Source organism: Natator depressus, chromosome 1 (assembly GCF_965152275.1).
Source record: "Natator depressus isolate rNatDep1 chromosome 1, rNatDep2.hap1, whole genome shotgun sequence".
Taxonomy (NCBI): domain Eukaryota; kingdom Metazoa; phylum Chordata; order Testudines; family Cheloniidae; genus Natator; species Natator depressus.
The window spans coordinates 109,072,031-109,097,765 of NC_134234.1; the positions used below are offsets into that span (position 1 = coordinate 109,072,031).

General features: G+C 41.6%; 1 protein-coding gene across 5 annotated transcripts in view; it reads left to right on the forward strand.

Moving 5' to 3' along the window:
• Positions 1–25,735, forward strand: part of ATP11A (ATPase phospholipid transporting 11A) — a 216,570-nt gene that overhangs the window by 123,717 nt on the left and 67,118 nt on the right. For 3 of the 5 annotated variants that reach the window (XM_074963852.1, XM_074963867.1, XM_074963875.1), the window contains exons 4-8: positions 1,970–2,050; positions 7,933–8,040; positions 12,552–12,680; positions 13,342–13,445; positions 22,046–22,096. In XM_074963852.1, coding sequence (XP_074819953.1) covers positions 1,970–2,050; positions 7,933–8,040; positions 12,552–12,680; positions 13,342–13,445; positions 22,046–22,096 — 473 coding nt within the window. Of the gene's footprint in view, positions 1–1,969; positions 2,051–7,932; positions 8,041–12,551; positions 12,681–13,341; positions 13,446–22,045; positions 22,097–25,735 lie in introns of those variants that run through there. The other 2 variants (XM_074963858.1, XM_074963886.1) reach the window with 2 other exon arrangements.

Genomic DNA, 25,735 nt, shown 5'->3' on the forward strand with positions numbered 1-25,735 from the left:
TCTCATCCTACCTCCAGTTCTTTGGTGGTACAGACAGTCATGGAAAGAGCTCAGTCGCACTATCAGAAATCCACCCCGACACATGAGGGCTCAACGAGACTGGACCTCCTGGGAAGGAAGGTCTTCTCCGCCACATATCTGCAGTTTTGCGTAGCTAACTACCAGCGTTAGTAGCAAAATATGATTTTAACACCGATGCCAGGCTTGCAGACTTTAAAGATAAACTTCCCATAGGCAACCCAGTTCCAGTCCCTTCTAGATGAAAGGAAGTTAATAGCAAAGATGGCCCTCCAGGCAGAGACGGATGCTGCAGACACAGTATCCAGGACTTTGGCCACAGGACTTGTATTGTGGCGGGACTCATGGCTACATTTGTCAAGGTTTCCTAGAAAGGTCCAAATCACCATCCAGGACCTCCCCTTTAATGAGTCCAATCTTATTTTAATGGAAATACAGATGAGTCCCTGCAGTCACTAAAGGACTTGATCTACTTTGCGGTCCCTGGGGATTTCCCCTCCTTCCCCCAGGAAGAAAATACCAGAGACAGCTTTTAGACAAAGACCACCCCCTCTACACCCTCCCTATTGCCAGCATCCACATGAGCCTCTGTACAAATGCCAGCAGACTCTAGGTGCTGTTTCTCGGCTCCGTCTACTGCCACAGCTTCCACTCACTCCCAACCGCAGGTCAAGGGCCATTTTTGGTTGAGACCTGCATGCCACACTGATGCCACCCACATTTGTGTGCCATCTTACTCTCTTTTTGCCCACAGCTGGAACCAGATCACCCCGGACAGTTGGGTCCTGGAGATTATGCATCAGGGATACTCCACAGAGTTTCTCTCCTTCCCTTATCACAAACCCCGTTCCCAATTTCCCTTTGAGGACCACTCTCAGCAATTGATTTTTCATCTGGAGGCAGAATCCCTTTTACACCGGAGGTTAAGGGGTGGTAGCAGCCCAGATCAGGGGTCTCAAACTCAAATGACCACGAGGGCCACATGAAGACTAGTACATTGGCCTGAGGGCCGCATCACTGACCCCCCGGCACTGCCCCCACCCCGACTCCACCCCTTCCATGAGGCCCAACCTCTTCCCACCCCTTCCCTGCCCCCATTTCAACCCCTTCCCCGAAATCAAGACCAAGCAGCAATTGCAGATGCAGCCGTAGGAAGGGCATAACTACAAGCAATTCTGTTGTTACCTTCCTTGCACCTTTCTCTAGTCTGAACACTGCTTGCCATGTGTGAAATGTAAATAGGGACCACACATCACAAAAAATGTCCAGTTACAGTAAGTAACCTCAATTTCTTCCTCAAGTGATGGTCCCTATGTGTATTGCACACATGGGTGACTGGCAAGCAGTGTTCAGACTGGAGGAGGGTGTGATGAAGGGGGCACAGAGATGTTTGTAGTGCTGCCTTTCCTATGGCTGTGTCTGTAGTTGCTGCTTTCCATCCTCCATCCCTTCTGCTTCAGATCTGGTTGGATTGCAGTAAGAGGAGGAAGTGGAGAGGCATTGATCCACACTGCCTTTTATTCCTTGGTTGGGAGTGCAAGGGGAGCTACTGAACAAGTGCAGGTCAATTGACACTGCTTTGAAGAATTTCCAGATTTGAGCACATGGCGCACATGCATACTCACATGCGGAATACAGATAAGGACCACATATCTCAAAGAACCTCCAGTTACAGTAAGTAACCTCCATTTTGACTGAGTGCATGATCATGAATTGGTGGATAGGCTTATATGTATTTGCAATTACAGATGGTGTCAGGGAACGGTATTGTCAATAGAAATAACCTTGATTTCTTACTGCACTTTCCTTTTTTTAATAATAAGTTGCTTTGTGTATGGTTGCACTGTGGGCTTTTTTAAAAACCCAAAATAAATTTCATGCTTGGAAAATGATTGCATTAAATTCACAGAACAGTATTCAGGAAATGGTATGATTATTCTTTGTGTTGCAGTTAATTATTGATACACCAACCAGTCCAGTAACAAGTGGACTTCCACTTTTCTTTGTCATCACTGTAACAGCTATCAAACAGGTGAGAGTTTCTTTGGGGGAAAGCGGGGGAGTGAAACTGAAGATTGTATGAAAATGTAAATTTGTTTTTTGTTTTTTTTTTTCAAAACAACTGCCAATGTTACTTTTGTTTGCTCTTAGGGATTCAAGGGAAGGTTATCCTTTCTTTGAGGGCTTTGCGTTTATTTTGAGGGCTTTATTTTTTATTTACCTCTGTTTTAAGTAGAAATTTTATTGGTTGTTAAACGATGCTGGCTTTCATTTATTCAACAGAACTTTCAAAATTATTTTGTAATGTTAGTTTGTACTTTGTGTAACTGTGTTCTGAAGAATAGTTTATACAGTTGTGTCTATTAAAAGTAGCCAGATGTTTGTTTTTAGTTCCTAAATATTTATTCACCTACCTATTCAAAAAAATTAAAATATGTTGAGGAAGAATTACAGCAGTAGGTTATGGGGTAAAATTGTTGCTCTTATTGGTGAGGAAATTTCCAACATACAGTTGTTGTGATATGTATAGACAACCTCTCTACAGCATCCACAAGATGGACTTTTAATGGATCACATTAATTTTTACTCAAACTATTAACAGTTTATAACGAGATTTAATGGATCTTACAAATTGAGTATACTATATAATAATGCTTCAAGTATATTTAAAAATTATCTATAAAAACTAAAATAATAAAATTCAAGTAAGTCAATACTTGCCATATCAATGTAGCTTGGAAGATCCTAATAAAGGTTCCCCTAATCTAAGTAAAATACTACTATAATAGTATGGAACTGTGTCAGCCTTCCCTTTCTCTTTTGTAGATTTTAAATTAATATTGCCATAGAGAGTGGATTACAGCAGTTTGTCACTCTGTGACCCCAGTACTGCAATGGTATCTGCTAGAGTGGATTGGTACACCTGTGTAGAATCCCAGTAAAATCAGTGGGGGACCCTACACAGAATATATGCTATGACTTATCTGTGTAAGAATTTCATATCTTCAATTACACTGGCTCAGCCTGTTCCCATTCAGACTCCAGTCTGCATTTTGCCATTGATCAGGACACCAACAGTTTCATTCACACAGTAGAGAGGGAAGAGAGTAAAGAAGTGTTGTGATAATTGGGCTTACAAATTTACCCTAATTGTGAGCTCTATTATGAAAAGTGAGTAAAAGTTCATAAAATGTTACAATAACCTAGAACAACAAATGTTGCTGGGAAAAGGTGTGAAAGAGAGATCAATTGAATTAGTTTGAACAAAAAGGCCTACTGACATAATTCAAGGACTGAGTTAAAAATCATGTCTGGTAAACAAGAAAAATGTTGGACCAGAAATCAATTTAACCAGAATTGGCGTATAGGAAATTAGGCTTAATTGGTGGATAAAATAGTGAAGGGAAGAGCTGTTTTACCAATTACTACCTTTTGGGGTCCTCAGAAAGACTTTGGAGGAGAATTAGCGGTAGTGGGCTGCCAACAACCGCTGACTAAGAGACAGAAGATCAGGAAATGGGTGAGCTTTACCATCATAGCTGTCACCTACTCCATTTCCTGAGACCTCAGGATCCACTGTAACACAGTTGGGCCTTCATCTTGACCCTGAGAGAAGTCCTGACCAAGTCCGGCCAGAGAGAGGGACCAAAATGACATCACCCCCTCTATTGAGACTGACTAAATCCCAGCCATCACCTGGGATGTGAGACTTCCTTCTGCCTCTCCACACATTGTTTTTTTCCTTCCCTACCTTATTTCTTCTCTTTCCTATCCTCCCTGTTTCTTTTATCTAATAAGAATCTGGGTTAGCTGGCCAAAACTGTGTTTTATGGCACTGCTATAACCCTGTGACCAGAAGGAGGCAGATAAAAGCAATGCCCTAAACAGTCCTGGTACAAGTTTGCCAAGTCTTGGAGTAGCTAATAAGACAATATGCCATGCTTTTGTTTTTTCAGCAGTGAGGTGCAAGTAAAAGTCAACATGAGACAGAAGCCTGCATTTTCTGTCTTCTTATAGTTTTTTCTCTCCCCTTTTGAGCGTGTGTGTGTTTTGTCTTCTAAGAAACAGAATCAGACTTTAACACCACAACCACCACCACCACCTCCAGACCATCTCAACTAACTTCTTCTCTTTTCCCCAAAAGGGCCGTTATTACCACTTTAATACCTCTAAGACACTGTCAGATGGGGGTGGTGCGTTTTGGTGGGATGTCTTTCTTAAAACTTTCTCCAGCAAAAGGGAAAGAGAACAAAAAATGTTGTTAAAACGAAAGCCCTACTTAATACTTCACATTTCAAAACTTTAACTGTTTCCTTCTTTTCTGCATCTTTATTAGAAGGTTAAAAAAAAGGTAATGTGTTTGCCATGGTACGAAGCAGGCTAAGATCTCGGTCTACCTAACCTTGTTTAACACTGTTTAATATTGGACAGTGACAGGACCGTGTTGACACCTTTAATTCTTTGGGCCAATATATTCCATCTAACATGATACAACAGAGGGTACAATTGTTTGAGACTCTGTATTAACACTTTCTGCTCAAAATTGTGTGATGCTATCTGCTAAGTGCCAGGAGTCGACACTCTTTGTACAGAAATTAGCCAGTTATTTTTCTTAACTTCTTCAAACTCAAGTATTCTGTGCTCAGAGAAAGAAGTTGAGGAGATTATAGGACATCGAGAGATTCATATGTCAGCCTTCAGTTCAAAACTTCTTGGCTTGCAATGGGGCCTCTCTATTCCAATATTCCATGCCAACATTTGGGCTTGCCCCAATTCTGATCTCTAGAAAGAAAGTAACTTCAATTGTGTCGTGCTGGGATAACTGGCTACCAGTGTAGTTGTTTCAAGTCATGTGGCAGTGATGAATGCAGAGAATACTTATTCTACAAATTTCTCATTCATTAGTTGTAAAAGAAATCACAAACAGCAGCGTTTTCAGTCCTTCACGCTGCATGACTGACTGTACTTTGCAGTCACAGTCAGTATTTGCTGACACTAGGTGGTTGTGGGGAGCACAGCAGCTAGCTTCTTATGGGTGGCTTTTCCGCTCTAAGATTTGGGGGATTATTTTTAACACTCTCTTGTGGTTTGACCACACTCAAACAGAGACTGGATTATTACAAAGTGTTCCCCATAACACGACACTTGTATCTCCTTGTGACTACCCTCAGAAGCTACAGCTGGAGTGGACTTTTGTGGGCTGCTTGTATACCCGTGTGAGCTGCTGGGAGCATGTTACACAGGGCTCCAAAGGCTACATTGGTTCCCTATTCATTTCTGGGTGCAATTCAAAGTGGTGATATTGTTCTCTTAGGCAAGGAGTTTCAAACATGCCTAAGGAAACTAAAAGTAAAACTCCCATTGAATTACAATGAGATTTGAAATCCCAGCCTTTAAACCCACTGTTTTTTAGGCTCTGTGTGTCTGGGGAATCACCTGCAGTAGAACCTCAGACTTACTAACACCCCAGGAATGGAGGTTGTTCATAACTCTGAAACATTCATAACTCCAAACAGAACATTATGGTGGTTCTTTCAAAAGTTTACAACTGAACATTCACTTAATACAGCTTTGAAACTTCACTATTGTGGCAAATTACCAGCATTACTATGATGGGTCCCGCGCTTTCTCTTCTTGTGGGGGGAGTTCAGGGCTCCATTTCTCACCCCAGATCTGGGGTATTAACTGTCCCACTAGTATCCCAGAGAAGGGGAGTGGAGAGGGAGGGACCCAGGCCCACCCTCTACTCCGGGTCCCAGCCCAGGGCCCCTAGGGATCACAGCAAACTACTTGAACTAGTGATTCCTTCCCCTGGGCTACTTCCCTCTCCGGCCCTTCAGCTTGTGGGGCTTCCTGCCCTCTCTCTGCTTGGACCAGGTTTCTCCCAACCCCTTGTGTCTGTGGAGTCCCTCTGCTCTGCACAAGCCAGGTTTCCCTTTACCTAGGGTCTTGGTCTTCTGGCCCACCACAGCACTTCTCCAAACTCTCCTCTGCTTCCCTTCAAACTACTCTCTGCTCCAACACCAAACCACTCTGCTTCAAGTCCTCCAACTGTCTGATTGAAGCAGGGGGGTTTTATCAGGTGACTGGCTTCAGGTGGTCTAATTGGCTTCAGGTGTGCTAATTAATCTATAGCAACCTCTCTTCCCTCTACAGGGAATAAGGCTCTCATCATTCTGGGGCTTACATATCTCCCCTCTATCACCCTCCTACTGCCCTCTGGCCATGCTGTATCACACTATATAGAAGAAAAATGCTGCTTTTCACCATCTTAATTTAAATGAAACAAGCACAGAAACCGTTTCCTTATCTTGTCAAATCTTTTTTTTTTAAACTTTATTTTTAATAATTTACATTTAACACAGTACTGTACTGTATTTGCTTTTTTTCTCTCTCTCTCTCTCTGCTGCTACCTGATGGCATACTTCTGGTTCCAAATGAGGTGTGTGGTTGACCAGTCAACCTCATAACTCTGAGGTTCTACTGTATTTCTTTAACACAACAGTTGAGATTAGCTGATTGGAATTTCTGACGACTAGGGCAGGATGTTTTAAATTGATGGCCATAGACTCTGGAATTTGCTTTTCCTGCTGGTCTAACAGAGCCTGTGGAGTATGACCTTCAGTGGATCTAAAGGTCATCTGGCCTTTTCTCATTCATTAGTTATTAAAGAAATTACAAACAGCAGCATTTTGATTGCTCCCATTGCTGGGGTATATTTGTATCTTCAGTTGGATTTTGGAGTTATCTTTTCATATTTGGTTGACATGTCAAATTGCTTTTTAATTTGTGCGTATGCTCCTGCACACATGTAATGGGTGCATTTCTAAAAATAAAAAAAATAAATACAGCCACAGAAAATCCTTTATAAGCTTGAAGTTACCCTTTCTCATAAAAAGAATGGAAAATCTGTGGGGTGAAATGTCACTTGATATTGTTAGCAGCTGTTGCATCTTCCAGTTGTCATTAATCATAAGCAATGTGCTGAATTCTGCCCCTGGATATATGGCATCTATTGCCTTGTGTCTAGGAATTTCCAGGGAATTTAAAGCAAAAGAGCTGCTTAGGTCAGCTCTGCTTAAATATCAGTTCTAGCATCTGATCTTTTTGTGTGCATTAGGGGCTTCCGTGGAATTAATGCAAGAGAGATTTTGGGAGGATGGGAAGTAGGAGGAACTTTGACCTCCCCAAAAAAGGATCCATTCATTTTTTTAAAAAAACTAATAAAATAGTAAAACTAATTTTTAAAATTTTATAATATGGCTATACAGATTTGAAAGCAGAGTTATCATTGTATTGCTGAGATCCTCAACCATATTTATATGTGTTCCTCTCTAATGTAACCTTATAAATTGGTGAAATAATTCATCAACCAAAATAAGCATCATCAAGGTCACTTTCTCAAAACTTATTCTGGAGGGTTGGTATATTGTGTACACCAAATAATAGTTCAGTGTAATCAGAAAACAAACAGGGAAACTCCCCAGTTTGTAGTTCATTACAGCCCTGTAATCGCTTAATGTTGAGCCCAACCTTACCAAATGCATTCTGCACACTTTGTCTCCTGAGCAGCCACCCTTATAGGAAACCCCTCAGAGCGCTTGGGCAAGGAGTGGTGGAAAATGAGCTGGAGTTTACCCATTATTCACGAGAGACCAAGAAGTGGCTCTGCATTTTTTCACAAAGCCTACTCACACCATCAGATTATCTTCACTTATGTTATTTAAGCACATCTGATTTGCTAAATAATAAACTATTGAAGATTTTAGTGATATGCTTTACTTTTTAATATCATCTTGTAATCGAAAATTCTTTAACTATTTTTGTAAGAAAGCTTTGATCTACAACTGCAATGTAAAGTGTGGCTAGCTGCATTTCCTTAACTTTATTCCATTCCACTTCACTTTTTTCTAGGGTTATGAAGATTGGCTTCGACATAAAGCAGACAATGCAATGAACCAGTGCCCTGTTCATTTCATTCAGCATGGCAAACTGGTTAGAAAGCAAAGCCGAAAATTAAGAGTAAGTAACAACTAACGCAGGGTGTTTTTTTAGGCATCAGGCTTCTCTCTCCCCGCTTTCCCCACTTGCAAAACAAATTAGACAAAAATGTAGTGCACTCAAGATCACAGTATTCACTACATCAATATGGAAAATAAAAGTTTAGAAAAATATTTTAAAACGATTAAATCTGAATAAAATATTGTTAAAAGCTATAGCATTTCCTTCCTCATCCTTGCTTTGCTAGGTCCTCCCCTATTCATTCCCTATGCTGGGTTGTCTCTCTACCCTCCTTGGTCCTTTCATTATCTCCTCCTTAACTTCTAGCCCTTCACTCGTGGTTTTTCTTCTGTTTTCTTCTCTCTCTCTAGGAAAGTAAAAATGATTAGCAAGATCTCTCTCTTAATCCAGTTTTGATGCAAAATTCATTGACTAATTCCTCTCCTTCCAAAGAGGACACAGCCCAATCAGAATACAATCCTCGCTTTGTACCTTTTTAGCATCATAAAGCCTCTCCTTTAGATTTCTACCTTTGTACCTGCACCCCTGATATTTTGGGGGTTATTTTCAGAAACTAATGTCTGTAAATTCTCATAATCAAAGCAACTTGCCTACCTGGTTTTAATTTTCAGAATGTCAACAGTTTGAAACAATTGATGGGCATCTCTTTGGAATACCTGTTTTTTTTTTCCCCTGGTGCCTCCTACTTTGCCAGAATTGTCTTGTCAGAGCTCTTGGCAAAATTCCTTGTGACCCTTCCATTTGGTGTTCTGATCTCTTCACTAGCCTAGTATTTTTTTTAAGACCATTTATCCTTATCACACAGTTCGTTTGGGTCTCTTCATCTTTACCTTTTCAAACAAGCAGCTGTAGCTCTAGTGCCAGTCAGGTATTCTTAAATCCTCACAGTCAAAAAAAATTACTCTTGCTACCATTTTCAATATAAATATAATTCACTGTTTGTTTCTTGTAAACATAAGCACATTTAATTCTGATGGTGTGGGTTCTGTAGTTGCTGCATTGGAGTGTTGCTTTTTTTAAGACTTCTGAAAACATGCTCTACACCTTGTCCCTCTCAGATTTTGGAAGGCACTTCAGATTTTTAAACCTTGGGACGAGTGCTGTAGCTATCTTTAGAAATCTCACATTGGTACCTTCTTTGCGTTTTGTCATATCTGCGATGAAAGTGTTCTTAAAATGACCAGCATGTGCTAGGTCATCATCCGAGACTGCTATAACATGAACCATGTGGCAGAATGCGGGTAAAACAGAGCAGGAGACGTACAATTCTCCCCTAAAGAGTTGAGTCCCAAATTTAATTAACGCATTGTTTTTTCAACTAGCAGTATCAGCAGGGAAGCATGTCCTCTGAAATGGTGGTCGAAGCATGAAGGGGCATACAAATGTTTAGCATATCTGGCATTTAAAAACCTTGCAATGCTGGCTACAAAAGTGCCATGTGAACGCCTGTTCTCATTTTCAGGTGACATTGTATATTAGAAGCTGGCAGCATTATCTCCTGTAAATGTGAACAAACTTGTTCATCATAGCGATTGGCTGAACAAGAAGTAGGACTGAGTGGACTTGTAGGCTCTAAAGTTTTACATTGTTTTATTTTTGAGTGCAGTTATGTAACAAAAAAAATCTACATTTGTAAATTGCACTTTCACGATAAAGAGATTGCACTACAGTATTTGTATGACGTGAATTGAAAAATACTATTATCATTTTTATAGTGCAAATATTTAAAATAAAAAATAACAATATAAAGTGAGCACTGTACCCTTTGTATTCGTGTTGTAATTGAAATAAATACATTTGAAAATGTAGAAAAAAATCCAAAAATATTTAATAAATTTCAGTGGATATTCTATTGTTTAAGAGTGCGATTAATACTGAGATTAATCACGATTAATTTTTTGAGTTAATCGCATAAGTTAACGGCGATTAATCGACAGCCCTAATTTTTATTGTTCCTTAACTGTTTGGTGAAAATCGATGTTATTACTCCTTTGTCTTCTAGGTAGTAGACTTCTGCAACTTTCTTGTCATAAGAGGTCTGTGACCAATGTGCTTTACATGTTCTTAATATTCCTTCTTTTCACAGTTCACTCCGTGCCTTTATATGACTGTGTGTTTGTATCAAAGAGCTTGTTTAGGCTAGTTCCTTAATTTTGCAGCCTAATGACTATATCATAAATCTAGGACAGACATATTTAATACTAACTGTATTCACTTTAATAATGATTCAGCCCAAATCAAAAAGAACAATAGAAAAATTAGTAGTTTGTAGTACACTAATTGAAATTTTGCTCAACATAAGTATAAACAAAAGAAAAAAGTTACTAAAAGGGAAAGTCCTCTTTTCGCCAGTGCACTGGTAAATGAAATCAGAGGTGCACTTAACAATTTTGGTTAACAGGCTTCCTGTTGCTGAGCTTTATTTTTACTACTTTTCTAACTCTTGTGTTTTCCCTTCTTGAATTAGTACTAGGATAAGTTTAATTATTAATCATTCACATTTTGGCAGGTTCTTATTACAGGTTGCTCAGTTTCCTAGATCAACTCAAGTTTTTTGTATGCTATGGATTGCAGAGTGAACCTTGCTAGAATCAGTACATTTTATTTGTAGTCTGCGACTCTTGGAACTCAAGAAACCAATCTTTATGAATTTCCTGTATACATTCTCTTTATGATTTTAAAATACCTTCAGTGGCAAGCTGGAACCCTATAGAAAAAGTGTCGGTGTGGATTGTGCTCATTCATTCCTGAGCTTTACTGCTTGAATCCTCAGCAGGCAAGCTTGTCAGTGACTACTTAAAAGGGTTCATGGTTTTGAAGCAGCAGATTGGGTCCAAAAACTACTAACAAAAAAGTCTAAGAAATCTATTTTAGAGACCCTTTGGATGCATTGAAGACAAAGAAAGGAGGAGGCAACAGAGACCATAGCCATATGGCCAGACACACACACACACAAAATGGAGGATACAAGGATTCTAGATTTATTACGCCTTGGCACTAACATATAAGTTAGTGTGATACACCTCAATGCTCGGCAGATACAGAAGTTGGGTAGGCAGCTGAGCTAATTCATTTGGAATTCTTTCCATAATCTGGGAAATGTAAAAATACATTTTATCAAGTACTGCCTAAACTGTCTTGATTTTTACTTTTATACTTGCTTGGTCCTTGTCAATTACCAAAATATTTGTGTATCATTAGAATTGCTCACCTCCTAAAAGTTTGTTTTGGTGATGTCAAAATTCAGACTTTAATGTCATAATTTACTGTTATGAAATTCATTGTGACCACACTAAATCCTTCTGACAAGAGGACAATGATTAACTAGAAAACTATTTAGACAAGGGCATCTTAACATGATAAAGTAGGCAACCCAAGAAATCCACACTAGTCGAATGTTCAGCTTGTCAAAATTCCAAAATTTATTTTTTTGATATTTTTCATTGAACCTTTGATATTTTTACAGCCCCCCGACTAAATTCTTACAATTTTTTAACCTTCTTTGACCTGCTGTACTTAAATTTGAGTTTAAAATTATATATCAGAAGCTGCCTCTATGGGGGGAAAAAAATCTTTAAAATAATCTTTGACTGTGGGAGCTGGTTTGTTGAACAATAGCACTCTATAAGAAGCCTATAGTCTTGTTGACAAAGTCTATGAAAGTATCAGTTATGGTTACAGAAATCTGAATTAATTTACTGGCCACCAATATGGATGGAAGATGAGATGAACTTTTCATGAAAACTTTTGCTAAAAATTTCTTTCAATTAAAAAAAACCGAACTTCAAATTTTTTCAACCAGCTCAATATCAACAGCCAGTGATACTGGGTCATCCCCAGTTTCGGCATAGAGTCAGACTCCAGAGTCACGCTTCTGACTTGGCTCATTGTGTAACCCAGGGTTTGGCAACCTTCGTCACGCGGCCCATCAGGGTAATCCACTGGCAGGCCACGAGACATTTGGTTTATGTTGACCATCCACAGGCATGGCCCCAACAGCTCCCAGTGGCTGTGGTTCATCGTTCCAAGCCAATTGGTGCTGCGGGTGGCTGTGCTTGCAGACGGTCAAAGTAAACTAAATGTCTTGCGGCCCGCCAGCAGATTACCCTGATGGGTCGCGTGCTGAAGGTTGCCGAGCCCTGGTGTAACCTATCTGTGCCTCAGTGTTTTCATCTGTAAAATAGGGATAATACCATACATGTGCATATCTAAAAGGGATGTTGTAAGGCTTAATAAAATAATCTGCCCTTTGAGGATCTCAAAGTACTTTTGAGATCCTCAGAGGATGGATACTATCCCAGTGCTAAGTATTATTTATTGTCTTACAGGATGTAGTACTCCTTTTGAGAATTGTATCTGCAGTTCCTTAGTCTTGTGATGAAATCTCAGCCCTATTAAAGTCAATGAAAATTTTTCCATAGACTTCGATGGAAGAAGGATTTCATCCTTGGAATCTGATCTTTGGGCTATTTAACTAATGATAAACATGTTTTCTTTTCTATTTTTTTTAGGTTGGAGACATTGTGATGGTAAAAGAAGATGAAACATTCCCATGTGACTTAATATTTCTATCAAGCAGCAGAAGGGATGGAACATGTTTTGTTACAACAGCTAGTTTGGATGGTGAATCTAGTCATAAAGTAATAAAATACTATATTTTTTTTATTTTAAAAATGCTATTACAAACTTTTTTGCATACAATGCACAGTAACGTCCTATATAATAGTGTAAACAAAGATATTGGTTTGTGTGATTTTTTTTTTTTCATTTAAGCTGTCATTAACTTATTTCCTTACCATTGAGCCATTTTGTGAGGAATTTTCTAACTGGTGCTTGCTTATGTGTACTTGCACTTTTGTATGTGCCCAACATGGGCACTCAGAGGTGAAACACAAGCTAGTGTTGTGCATGTGTATACATACGTGCAATCCTGATTTGTGCAGGATTGGGGGCACTGAGGCATGCACCTATTATGTAAAAGGTTAATAGGTAAAAGGTTAAGAGAAAGCAAAAATATTTCACTTAAAAATTTAGGCTGCTTAGATTAGAGGAAAAGAGAGTTCATACTGCAAAGAAAACTGAATCAATCTGTGAGTTATGACAGGCAGAGGAAAATTCCAGATCTATATTTGGAAGTGCATATTTTTTAACGAGAATCATTATTACATGGCTCTTGACAGTCTAGCACAAAATATGAAAAATTTACCTACTTCATGGGCCTTCTTTTAATTACATACATTACTTGGTCACCGCATGTGTTTTGGCTTATTATTTTTGTTACACCTTTTTCATTCATTCTAGACTTACCGTGCTGTTCAAGATACAAAGGCATTTCATAATGAACAAGATATCGATGCGCTGCACGCTACCATTGAATGTGAACAACCTCAGCCTGACCTTTATAAGTAAGAAAATGATTTGTATTTTTATAGCTTTAGTATATGCTACCAAGGAATCCTGTAAACAAACTATAAAATAATGTAATTATTAAAGGGATGCTATCAATTCAAACTTAGCCCAAAATTTAAATTTAAGACAAATAAAAATCCAGTGAAATGGCTGATTTTTTTTAAACAAATGGTCTCCTACAGTATTTGAAACCTAAGCATTGCAATCTAAGAAGATCAAAGTGAAACTGATTTTCATTGTCCTATCCAAGCAGACAGGCAATTCAAAGGCAAGTAAGGAGCATAAATAGTGACATGTAAATTGGATTTTTAAAAAATCTTTCTTCTATATTTTTAGATGTTCAAAACGTGGGCTAAGAAATGTGTGTTTGCAACCTCACAATCCCTCAATTTTTTACTTAGTTGTTCTAGTTGTGTATAGTTAGTACTCTTAACTAACCTAACTAATACTAAGTGTTTTCCCTGGTGATGCCCTCACCAAGGTTCAAACGTTGTCCATCGTGTGGAGGGGTGATTCCTAAATGGTTTGTAATTGTATGTATGGACGATCATTTGGCAGCCCTGCAAATGTCCAATATTGAGATGTCACTTAAGAACGCCATTGACGTAGCTTGTGCTCTCGTAGAAAGGCTGCCTAGCCCTTCACACAGTCCACGTACAACACAAGTAGATGAGGCAAAGCATGACAGGGTTTAGTCTAGAAGGATAGATGTCATCTGATGTCTAACCTGTGAAGGTGCTGCTCTTCCAGGGATGAATGTGGCTTAGGAAATAAAACAGGTAAATATACCACCTGGTTCAAATGAAACTGAGAGACTTCTCTAGACATAAATGTTGATTACAGCCGCAATGTCGCTTAGTCTTTGGACAACTGCGTATAAGGAGGCTCTGCCATCAAAGCCTGTAATTCTCAGACTCTCCTTGCAGATGTTATCACCACCAGGAATGCAGTTCTTTTGACACAAGGAAAGGAAAGTGACAAAATGACTGACAGGCTCGACCAGAGGTCCCATCAGAGCTGCTGAGACTGTATTAAGATCCTAAAAATGAACTGGTTCTCGCCCTGGCAGATGGAGATGAAAAATTCCTTTTAAGAATCTTGTTACCACTGGAAAATACTGCTCTCCCGTGAATAGGTAGATGAAACCTTGAGATCATTTCCAGATGCACCTTCCATGAGCTAAGCATAAGGCCCCGTGACTGAGGATGCAGCAAGTTCTCCAAGATGTCCTGGATGCAAGCCAGCATCAGCTGAATTCCATGGGCCAAGGTCACATTGAAAACCACTTCCATTTTGCCTAATAGGCCATTCTGGTATTGAGTAGGACCTGTCAAGCAGCTGGCAAACATTGCTCTTCCTCTTCATTCAATTACTGAGGAGCCATGCAGTGAGATGCAGGGAGCTGAGCGCAGGATACAAATTGCAACTGTGATTCTGTGTGAGTGGGTCAGGATGGAGAGAAAAAGATATGGGAGGCTGAAAGACAACATGAGAAGGTCAGAAAACCAACACTGCCTCCTTGGTCATGCCAGGGCAATGAGGATGAGCTTGACCCAATCCACTTTCGGCTTGAGGATGACTTGTGGAATGATAGGGATCAGAGGTAAAGCATAGAGGAGTGTTGATTGCCACCTGATTTGGAAGGTGTTGATCAGAGAGGCCGGACTGAGGGCCCCCTATGTAACCCCCAAGATCAGACTCCAAGCTCCCCTATAATAGCCTGCCTACATTTATAACTCAGTCCTCAATTTGTCTGGTTTTGGTAGGTGAAAGGGGGTGGCCTGCCCAAGAGGAATTGCCAGGGTTTTACCAGAGGGTTTCTCTCTGATCTTTGGAGGACTCCCCAAAACAGACTAGTTCTGTTAACTCCTGGGAGGACCTGGATACAGCTTCCGCTGAAAGGATTTACACTCAGGTAGTAATCCTTCAAAAACAAAAGTAACCTTTATTTAATGCAATATTTCCTAATACAATAACTCTAAAACACATAATAATATTAGGAAAACATAGCAGATCTAAAACATATACTAAAGAAATAAACCACGTTTTCTTAACAAAGGTATAAAATCCTGTTAGCACAGATGCACATTAAAGTATGCAAAATTGCAATATCCTACAATTGGAAAACAGCTTTAAGTGATTGCATTCTATATGTGATGGCCAGTCACATACAGGAGGCTGACAGCAAGTTCTTAAACATTAAAACTATACATATAACAACAAAGTATACATACACAATCATCCAGCTTTAACATCCCATACATACACATTTACATATTACCTTGTATGTATATTGGAGTCATTATGCTTTCTACTTTGATATCTTCCCCCTTCCCTCTGACTGTTCCTTCTGTTCTGTCAAAATGGCATTGTTATTGCTGCTGTTTTTCCACTGCTTGCTGATACTTAATGATTTAGCTTTTTTAGTGGACTTCCTTCTCTCCGGTTTCTATCCGCTATGATACTTTTTTCCCACACACACACACAGGTACCTTTCCACTTTCACAGACAAACTAACTAAAGCCTGTCAGCTCCTTGCCTTATATACAGATTTTGATCTGTTCTGATTGGTTGTTTCTTCAATCCCTATCATTATCAGCCGATCAGCTTTGAGCCCTCTCTCTGTCAATCAAAGTTGGACCTGATTGAAAACCTGCGCTTTAAAGATGGACCTGTTTGAAGACCTGTGTTCTGCCTAACTGACGCCACCCTTCAGGTTTCTGGAGTGACCTTTATTTCACCCCAACCAGCCTTCTTGCTGCTATTGGCTGAATCGTTCTAAGGCCTCCATTTTGGTTTTCACAGCTTTGGTTTCTTGCGACCACCATCTTGCTTTCTCTAGCTGTAACTGCTTAAAACTTTCTTTATTAACTATCTAAATCCTTATAATTACCAAATATATATACACACACACACACTTATCTGCACCTTAACATTATGTTTCACTGTCACCAGTCCAATTTCACTAATTTACATAAACCCCAAATTCGATCTTTCTCTCCTTCAGCTAATGGTGACATATCAGTACTATTGATGCTGGACAGTGCCTCAGTGCTGATCAGTGTTTGCAGCACACAGAGAAGCTGGAAAATCCTTTGTATCACCTCGAGAGTAGAAGAGACAGCATTTCCTGTTTTCTCTTGTAATGAATAGGTCGATTGTGAGGCTGCCCCCAAGCTGTGAAGTTGATTTGCAGAATACTGGGCTTCAAAGACCACTTGTGACTCAGCTTAAAATTCCTGCTGAGATGGTCCATGAGATGGTTCTGGGCTCCGGGCAAGTTATCAGCTATCAGAGTGATACTCTACTTGATGTAGAACTGCCACAGCCTGGTTGCCTCTTCGCAGAACGCTCTGGAGTATGTTCCCTGTCGCCTGTTCAAATAATACACAGCAATGGTAATGTCGCTAAGTATGTGAACCACTGAGCCTCTGATGTGGTCTAGAAAACTGTGACATGCATTATGATGTTGATATGCCGTGGAGCATCCTGCTCCGATCACAGATGCTGAACATTCAGTGGAACCAGATGTGTTCCCCAACCTATCAGAGAGGTGTTGGTGACCACAGTCCTGGTTGTTAAGAGCCAGACAAAGGGAATGCCCTGACATACATTCCTTTGAACCATCCATCACTGGAAGGAGCTCAGGATCAACAAAGGGAGGCGGACTAAGGGGTGACGGGTTAGACAGTAAACTGTCCTCAGCCACATTTGAAGAGGAAGAAGGCAAATTGAACCACCTGAGTGAATGCAGACGTGTGATACAAGAGCCTCAGACACGTGCAAACTGTCTTGGAAGGTTGAAACTGTAGACCCCAAAACAAAAGTGACAAGTGGTCTGAGAATCGTCAGTTGTCAAAAAAACCTCTCAAACGTGTAGAGTCTATTAGGGCCCTAGTGAACTCAATTTTCTGAATGGTGACAAATGTTGACTTCCCACTGTTTAGGATGAGACCCAGATGGTCAAGCAAGCACAGCGTAATGGGTACATGAGAATATTTTCTCTGGACCTGTCCCTTAGTAACCAGTTGTCAAGATACAGGAAGACATGGGTTCCCTTGTTCCTGAGGTCTGCCATCAGCATGATCATACATTTGGTTAAAAACCCAGGGACAGAAGACAGACTGAAGGGGAGGACTATGTATTGAAAATGATGGTTTGCCACAATGAACTGGAGGAATCTTCTGTGGCTTGGGAGGATCACCACATGAAAATAAGCATCCTGAAGGTCCAGAGCAGGAAACCAGTCATTGAATCAACCCAGGAGGATAGTTGACAGGGTTACCATTCAGAGCTTCATGTATCCTATATATTTGATAAAGCTGCATAGGTCAAAAGTAGATCTGCCCCTCCTTTTGGATTTGGGAACCAGAAAGTACCAGAAATAATAACCTTGACGCTGGTGCACCAGAGGAATTTCTTCCACTGCTCCCAGAACCAGTAGAGATTGGACCTGCTCAAGGAGCAGTATCCCATGAGAGGAATCCCTGAAGAGAGACTGGGAGGGAGTGTGGGGAGGAGGAGTGAAGAGGAACTGGGTAGCGTAGCCTGATCTGACAATTCTTAGGAACTAGCTGTGGGTGGTAATCAGGCCCCAAACATTGAGAAAGCAGGCTAGCCTGTCCCCAAATGGTGGGGGGGGGGGAGAGAAAAACAGGGAAATGAGATAATTGAAATCCCAACTGGACAAAGGAGTCAAACTTGATGGTTGGGGGTGCTGGCATAGGTCATGTTGACTGGCAGAACCCAGAGCCCGAATGCCCCCATTTGGGACATATGTCCTTTTCTAGGTAGTACTGCTGTCTCAGGGGAGAGAAAGATTGCCCAAAGGGGTGTTGAGGGCAGTACTGCTGCTGGCACTGTTGCTGGGTGCTGTAATGGCACATTTTGGCCACCAGCATATAGACCCCCAAGGAACATAGAGTAGCCCTAGAATCCTTGAAGGAGTGCAAAGTTTCATTGGTTTTGTCTGAAAAAGCACCCGACTGTTGAAGGGCAAATCTTCTATTGCCTGCTGCACCGCAGGAGAAATACCCAAACTGTGCAGCCAGGATGCCCTTCTCATGGTCACGGCTGAGGTCATCACTCTGGCCAAAGTGTCGGCCACGTCAAGCACACACTGCAGTGACATCTTTGCTACCAAGCAGCCTTTGGCAATAATCACCCGAAATTTCTCCTTGGAGGCTTCAGGCAGGTGGTTTGTAAACTTAGACATAGCTGTCCAATTTACAAAGTTGTACTTGGACAGCAATTCCTGCTGGTTATCAAACAACATTGGCAGGGAAGAGGAGGTATAGATCTTTCTACCATTTAGTCCAGTCATTTAGAGTCCTTGTCCTGAGGAGTGGACTTAAATTTGCCCTGCTGGGCTGTGTTGTTCCCAGCGGTTATGACCAGGGATATAGGGGTGTCATAAATATAAAGGGAAGGGTAAACCCCTTTAAAATCCCTCCTGGCCAGAGGAAATCTCCTCTCACCTGTAAAGGGTTAAGAAGCTAAAGGTAACCTCGCTGGCACCTGACCAAAATGACCAATGAGGAGACAAGATACTTTCAAAAGCTGGGAGGAGGGAGAGAAACAAAGGGTCTGTGTGTCTGTCTATATGCTGCTTTTGTCAGGGATAGACCAGGAATTGAGTCTTAGAACTTTTAGTAAGTAATCTAGCTAGGTATGTGTTAGATTATGATTTCTTTAAATGGCTGAGAAAAGAATTGTGCTGAATAGAATAACTATTTCTGTCTGTGTATCTTTTTGTAACTTAAGGTTTTGCCTAGAGGGATTCTCTATGTTTTGAATCTAATTACCCTGTAAGGTATCTACCATCCTGATTTTACAGAGGGGATTTCTTTACTTCTGTTTACTCCTATTTCTATTAAAAGTCGTCTTGTAAGAAAAGTGAATGCTTTTTCATTGCTCTCAGATCCAAGGGTTTGGGCCTGTGGTCACCTATGCAAATTGGTGAGGCTTTTTATCCAATATTTCCCAGGAAAGGGGGGGTGCAAGTGTTGGGAGGATTGTTCATTGTTCTTAAGATCCAAGGCTCTGGGTCTGTAGTCACCTAGGCAAATTGGTGAGGCTTTTTACCAAACCTGGTCCAGGAAGTGGGGTGCAAGGTTTTGGGAAGTATTTGGGGGGAAAGACGTTTCCAAACAGCTCTTCCCCAGTAACCAGTATTTGTTTGGTGGTGGTAGCGGCCAATCCAAGGACAAAGGGTGGAATATTTTGTACCTTGGGGAAGTTTTGACCTAAGCTGGTAAAGATAAGCTTAGGAGGTTTTCATGCAGGTCCCCACATCTGTACCCTAGCGTTCAGAGTGGGGGAGGAACCTTGACAAGGGGTAAAGTGGAAGTAAAACCCCTCAAATCCCAGCGTCGGGACAAAGTAGCATTCCCCTCGGTGGCACCAAAGCTGGCGTGCTCCAAAGAACCTTTCCAGGTTCCAGGTGCGCATCATTAATGGGGAGAGTCACTCTCCATGGGGTCTAGCAAATTACAGATGTTCTCCTGCAAGAACTCCATCTGGATGCTCAAGGAAGCAGCCACACACCACAGGGGGTCCTTGAAGGCCTTGAAATCCTCAGGCATTAAAGGAGAGCTGGGCATCACTGAATTTGTCCAGGGACAATGAAGAGACAGTTAACTGTGCCAGTGATGGGTCATGGACCTGGATGGGACAACTCTGGAGGCTTCATATGGGGAAGGACAACCCCAGCCACTGAAGTGCCCATTGATGTTGCCTTGGAGTGGATTGAGAAGGGCAGCCTCCACGATTGAGGAGCATCCCACAGATTCTATGGGGGCTACAGAGCATAAGGATAAAGCATTGGTTGCCAGTCGGCACCAGGCCAGAATGCTGAACTCAGTACCAATGCTGCTCTGTGAACAGTCCTGGATATGGGCCAGGCGATGGAGAGCGGAAGAGGATCCTGACCTGGATGCCAAGGAAACTTGGGTTTCAGGGCATAAAGGTGGAGCCAGCCCAGAAGGCACAAGCAACCGGCCTGACTTGTCTGTCACCCATAGCGAGGGAAGGACTGGTACAATGGTGGAAACGGCACAGCCACAGAGTATGCCTTAGTTGTCTCTGGCGCTGGGAGTGGTGTCAGTACGAAGTCAGCGGTGGTACCAATGCTGCTGACGGTGCTGAGGTGGAGGGCAGGGAATGCTGCCACAGTAACATTGGCACCACAAAGGAGTTTCCCAGTGTCAAGGAGATCCCTTGTGCTGAGCCCAGCAATGGCCTCACTTCCACAGTCTGCGGTGCCCGTACACCTGAAGGTTCAGCTGCCCAGGCTGAGGATGCCATAACCCTGGTGAAGTCCTGGACCAATGGTGAGCTTGGGATGGAAAGGCAAAGGAGGTCTGCCACCTTCTGATATGCCGCTAGTGTGGAAACAACCAGTGCCGGCATCGCCGTCAATACCAGACTCAACAGGTGCCCCAGGACTGGAACTGGAGTCAGTGGTATGGGGTCTCCCACACCCCTGCACAGGACTGGGGAGCAGTTGGAAGGACCTGCTTCTTCCCGCGTGCTGGGGTGGCAATAGCCATACTCTTCCTGGAAGAGGAAGAAGAGTCTCCACAAGGTCTGGAACGATCTTGATTGGTCTTGACACCTTTTCTTTGGCACACCTCAATGCGGAGTGTTTTCTTCACCTCTTTGGAGAGGGGCCAGTTCCAGAGTGTAAGTCAGTACCACTCACCGAGGTTGAGGGCGACTTCCAATCCTCTATAGGTCTTGGTGCTGAGACAGACTTCCTGGCCTGCTTGAGAAGATGCTGCTTTAGGAAAAGGTGTCTAAGCTAACTAACATTAATATTAAGGGTACTAACTAACTATATGCAGCTAGAACAATTAAGTCAAAAACCAAGGAATTGTGAGGTTAAGAACTACACACAGTTCTGACTCTGGCCACGGTTAGTAAGAAGGAACTGAGCAGGGGCAGAGGCAGTGCCACCTCATTATAGCCGGGGAAGGGGCTAAGGCCATGAGGCACAAGCGCCGATTGCTACAGGTACTGCTAGGCAAAATTGTTCAGCTCTGGTGTGCTGGGCATGCACACATCTAAATGAAATACACAGCTGCATCACTTCTCGAAGAACTATAGTTTTGGTAGGTAGCTGTATCTTTCAGGAATTGAAAATGAATGAATAAATGTGCTCTAATTAGAAGGTCTGCAAGTAACCTTAGAACCACATTCGCCTTTGTTACACACACAATTTGTATTGACTCACTGTTATAACTGATGTCTTCAAATGCTGGCTTATAAAAGTGAAGTTTATAAAAAGTTTAATATGTTTCAAATAATCCAAATTTTCAGGCTTCCTTCTCTATTATTTTTATTATATGTTGTCCATATAACATTTAATGAACTTTTATAGCATATAGAGCCTTCATAGAGAATTTTAAAAATAATCTTCATCTTAATGTATTTTTGCAAGTTTTTTTACAAGTGAGATGCTTATATAAAATTTCAGATCATCATAATACAGATTTTTAAAATGTGTTATAAATATTTCTCAAGTTGTGTTTGCGTATGTTCTATATAAAATAACTTAATATCTGGGATTGATACTAAAGTACTTTTCCTCTTACAGATTTGTTGGTCGAATAAATGTTTACCAGGATAGGAATGAACCTATTGCAAGGTAAATCAGAGAGAGGGTTTTTAACATACAATACATAGGTTTCTTTTGTCCCTGAATATGTAGTGATCCTGAGGGAGAAGTATGTTGTCTTGGTTTTACAGTAGAAATTTTTATTTTAAAAGTTTACAAAATTCAATTTTGTGTATAGCGAATATTTTATGCTTCATGTATTCAATCATCTTTTTTATATTACATTTTGTTTTTAATATTAGGTTTGTGATCTGTTTTGATGGTACTTTGTGATTGTCTGTATCATAGATGTCTGAATGTAAGGTTAATAATTGATTTAGTGCATTTATATAGTGTTGTTTACAATCCCAAATTGCTTTGCATGCACAGAATATAGATATTTCAGGTATTGCTTACTCAAATAGCTTCATTCTGTTCTACTTGTATCGTTCTACATAGGTTCTTACACTGCCCTTCTCACTGTAGGATTTCAGCACTTTCCAGTAACGTCTGTCATATGTAGTTCATTCTTTCTCGTCTTCTCTGCAGGGGAAGAATTGTGTGTGCAGCGTAGTGTTTTTTGTTTTGATAGGGGTTTGCGGGGGGGGTGGGGTGTTGTTTGTTTTAAATATACGTATTGCTTTATTTGTTAGAGAAAGCAAGTCAAAGAAGTGCAGCTTGCTCATGGAATAGAAGGTGATGGTACTGAGTTAATTCCTCAGTCCGTCTCCTGCACAGACAAGCTTCACCCATACGGTAGAAAGTTCCATTCTGCCTGAGGAATGGAGTTGTCAACCATGGTCCTAATCTAAGGAGGTTTTAGATATACTGGGCCTAGGCCATTGAGCACCTTGAAGATCAGGACCTTAACCTTGAATATGACTCAGTATTCTGAGGAACCAGGGAGAATAGGAGTCATAGGCTCTTATCCTTCATATTTCAGTACATTGCAAACAATATGCAGGGTGCACAACTGAGGGCTGTGATCCTGCCTCATAGACAGAGTGCTGTCAGAGTCCACAAGAGTCCACATAGGCAGACAGATTGCTTTTCAGGATAGGGGTCTAACATTGCAGACAACACTGAGCAGTCACAAATCTAGTGTTTCTTAAAATTACAAGACTTGGTAAAATATAGAATGAAAAATTTCAAAGAGAGAGAGAGACTTAACTTGCCACTGGTGTGAAACGTGGCATCATATAATTGTGCACAGCAATACCACTCAACACTTTGGAACAGGAAGTGAAGAAATTTTCAATTGAAACTATTGGAGAAACTTGGAGAAACAAAACATATTGGCAGTACATCTTCTCCTGTTCTGTCTGGCAAGAGCCCATATACACAGCATTCATTTTCCACCGATCAATTTATCGGTGGAATATAAGCTCCAATTTGCCCACTTCCTCTCAATTTGTTGTCTCCTGCATTTTGGAAGCACGGAAGAGCAATTGTCTCTTTTTCTGTATGCTTTCTTATTTGTTATAATTCTTGTTCAAGAAAAGAGAATGAAGAACCACAGAATCAAAGCTATAGAGGAGAAGCAAAGATGAACAAAGCAGCACAAGGAGGCACCATTCCTCCTGTCTGCACTGTCAAGGACCTCATCTACAGAGGGAAAGAAGATTCCCCCTCCTGTATGTGCTTCTGTCCAGATCTCAACCCAAAGAGAACAAAAGCTTTTCCTTTTGTGGCTACTTGCAGAAGCCCAGCAACCAAGGAGCCAGCCAGAGCTCTTTCTCAGAGTGGCTCCTGTTAAGCCTTTTGCTTAACCTCTGTAAGTGACTGCAGGTTGTCAGTTCTCTGTGTCAGTGAGCCCAGTGGATATGGGGAATTTCTGCTATTCATAGAATCATAGAATCATAGAATATCAGGGTTGGAAGGGACCCCAGAAGGTCATCTAGTCCAACCCCCTGCTTGAAGCAGGACCAATTCCCAGTTAAATCATCCCAGCCAGGGCTTTGTCAAGCCTGACCTTAAAAACCTCTAAGGAAGGAGATTCTACCACCTCCCTAGGTAACGCATTCCAGTGTTTCACCACCCTCTTAGTGAAAAAGTTTTTCCTAATATCCAATCTAAACCTCCCCCATTGCAACTTGAGACCATTACTCCTCGTTCTGTCATCTGCTACCATTGAGAACAGTCTAGAGCCATCCTCTTTGGAACCCCCTTTCAGGTAGTTGAAAGCAGCTATCAAATCCCCCCTCATTCTTCTCTTCTGCAGACTAAACAATCCCAGCTCCCTCAGCCTCTCTTCATAAGTCATGTGCTCTAGACCCCTAATCATTTTTGTTGCCCTTCGCTGGACTCTCTCCAATTTATCCACATCCTTCTTGTAGTGTGGGGCCCAAAACTGGACACAGTACTCCAGATGAGGCCTCACCAGTGTCGAATAGAGGGGAACGCTCACGTCCCTCGATCTGCTCGCTATGCCCCTACTTATACATCCCAAAATGCCATTGGCCTTCTTGGCAACAAGGGCACACTGTTGACTCATATCCAGCTTCTCGTCCACTGTCACCCCTAGGTCCTTTTCCGCAGAACTGCTGCCTAGCCATTCGGTCCCTAGTCTGTAGCGGTGCATTGGATTCTTCCATCCTAAGTGCAGGACCCTGCACTTATCCTTATTGAACCTCATCAGATTTCTTTTGGCCCAATCCTCCAATTTGTCTAGGTCCTTCTGTATCCTATCCCTCCCCTCCAGCGTATCTACCACTCCTCCCAGTTTAGTATCATCTGCAAATTTGCTGAGAGTGCAATCCACACCATCCTCCAGATCATTTATGAAGATATTGAACAAAACCGGCCCCAGGACCGACCCCTGGGGCACTCCACTTGACACCGGCTGCCAACTAGACATGGAGCCATTGATCACTACCCGTTGAGCCCGACAATCTAGCCAGCTTTCTACCCACCTTATAGTGCATTCATCTAGCCCATACTTCCTTAACTTGCTGACAAGAATACTGTGGGAGACCGTGTCAAAAGCTTTGCTAAAGTCAAGAAACAATACATCCACTGCTTTCCCTTCATCCACAGAACCAGTAATCTCATCATAAAAGGTGATTAGATTAGTCAGGCATGACCTTCCCTTGGTGAATCCATGCTGACTGTTCCTGATCACTTTCCTCTCATGTAAGTGCTTCAGGATTGATTCTTTGAGGACCTGCTCCATGATTTTTCCAGGGACTGAGGTGAGGCTGACTGGCCTGTAGTTCCCAGGATCCTCCTTCTTCCCTTTTTTAAAGATTGGCACTACATTAGCCTTTTTCCAGTCATCCGGGACTTCCCCCGTTCGCCACGAGTTTTCAAAGATAATGGCCAAGGGCTCTGCAATCACAGCCGCCAATTCCTTCAGCACTCTCGGATGTAACTCGTCCGGCCCCATGGACTTGTGCACGTCCAGCTTTTCTGGATTCCAGATCTTCCTGGCCCTCCTTGCTTAGTTTGTCAAGGTATTCTGGCTCCCTCAGGATACCTGTGTACCTCATTAGCTGTAAGTGCTTCCACAGGTCTAACTGATAAAATCTGAAAACAGGATTGCACAGGTATATCTGAGAAGCCTAATTCAGGCAGCAGAGCAAACCATTGCAACTTGAGCAGATTTGAAATGCAAATCAGTGAGACAGTGAATTATAGAACCCTACAATGCCATTTTTACAAAGGTGTTTCAGTACATACAGTGCTGTAAGA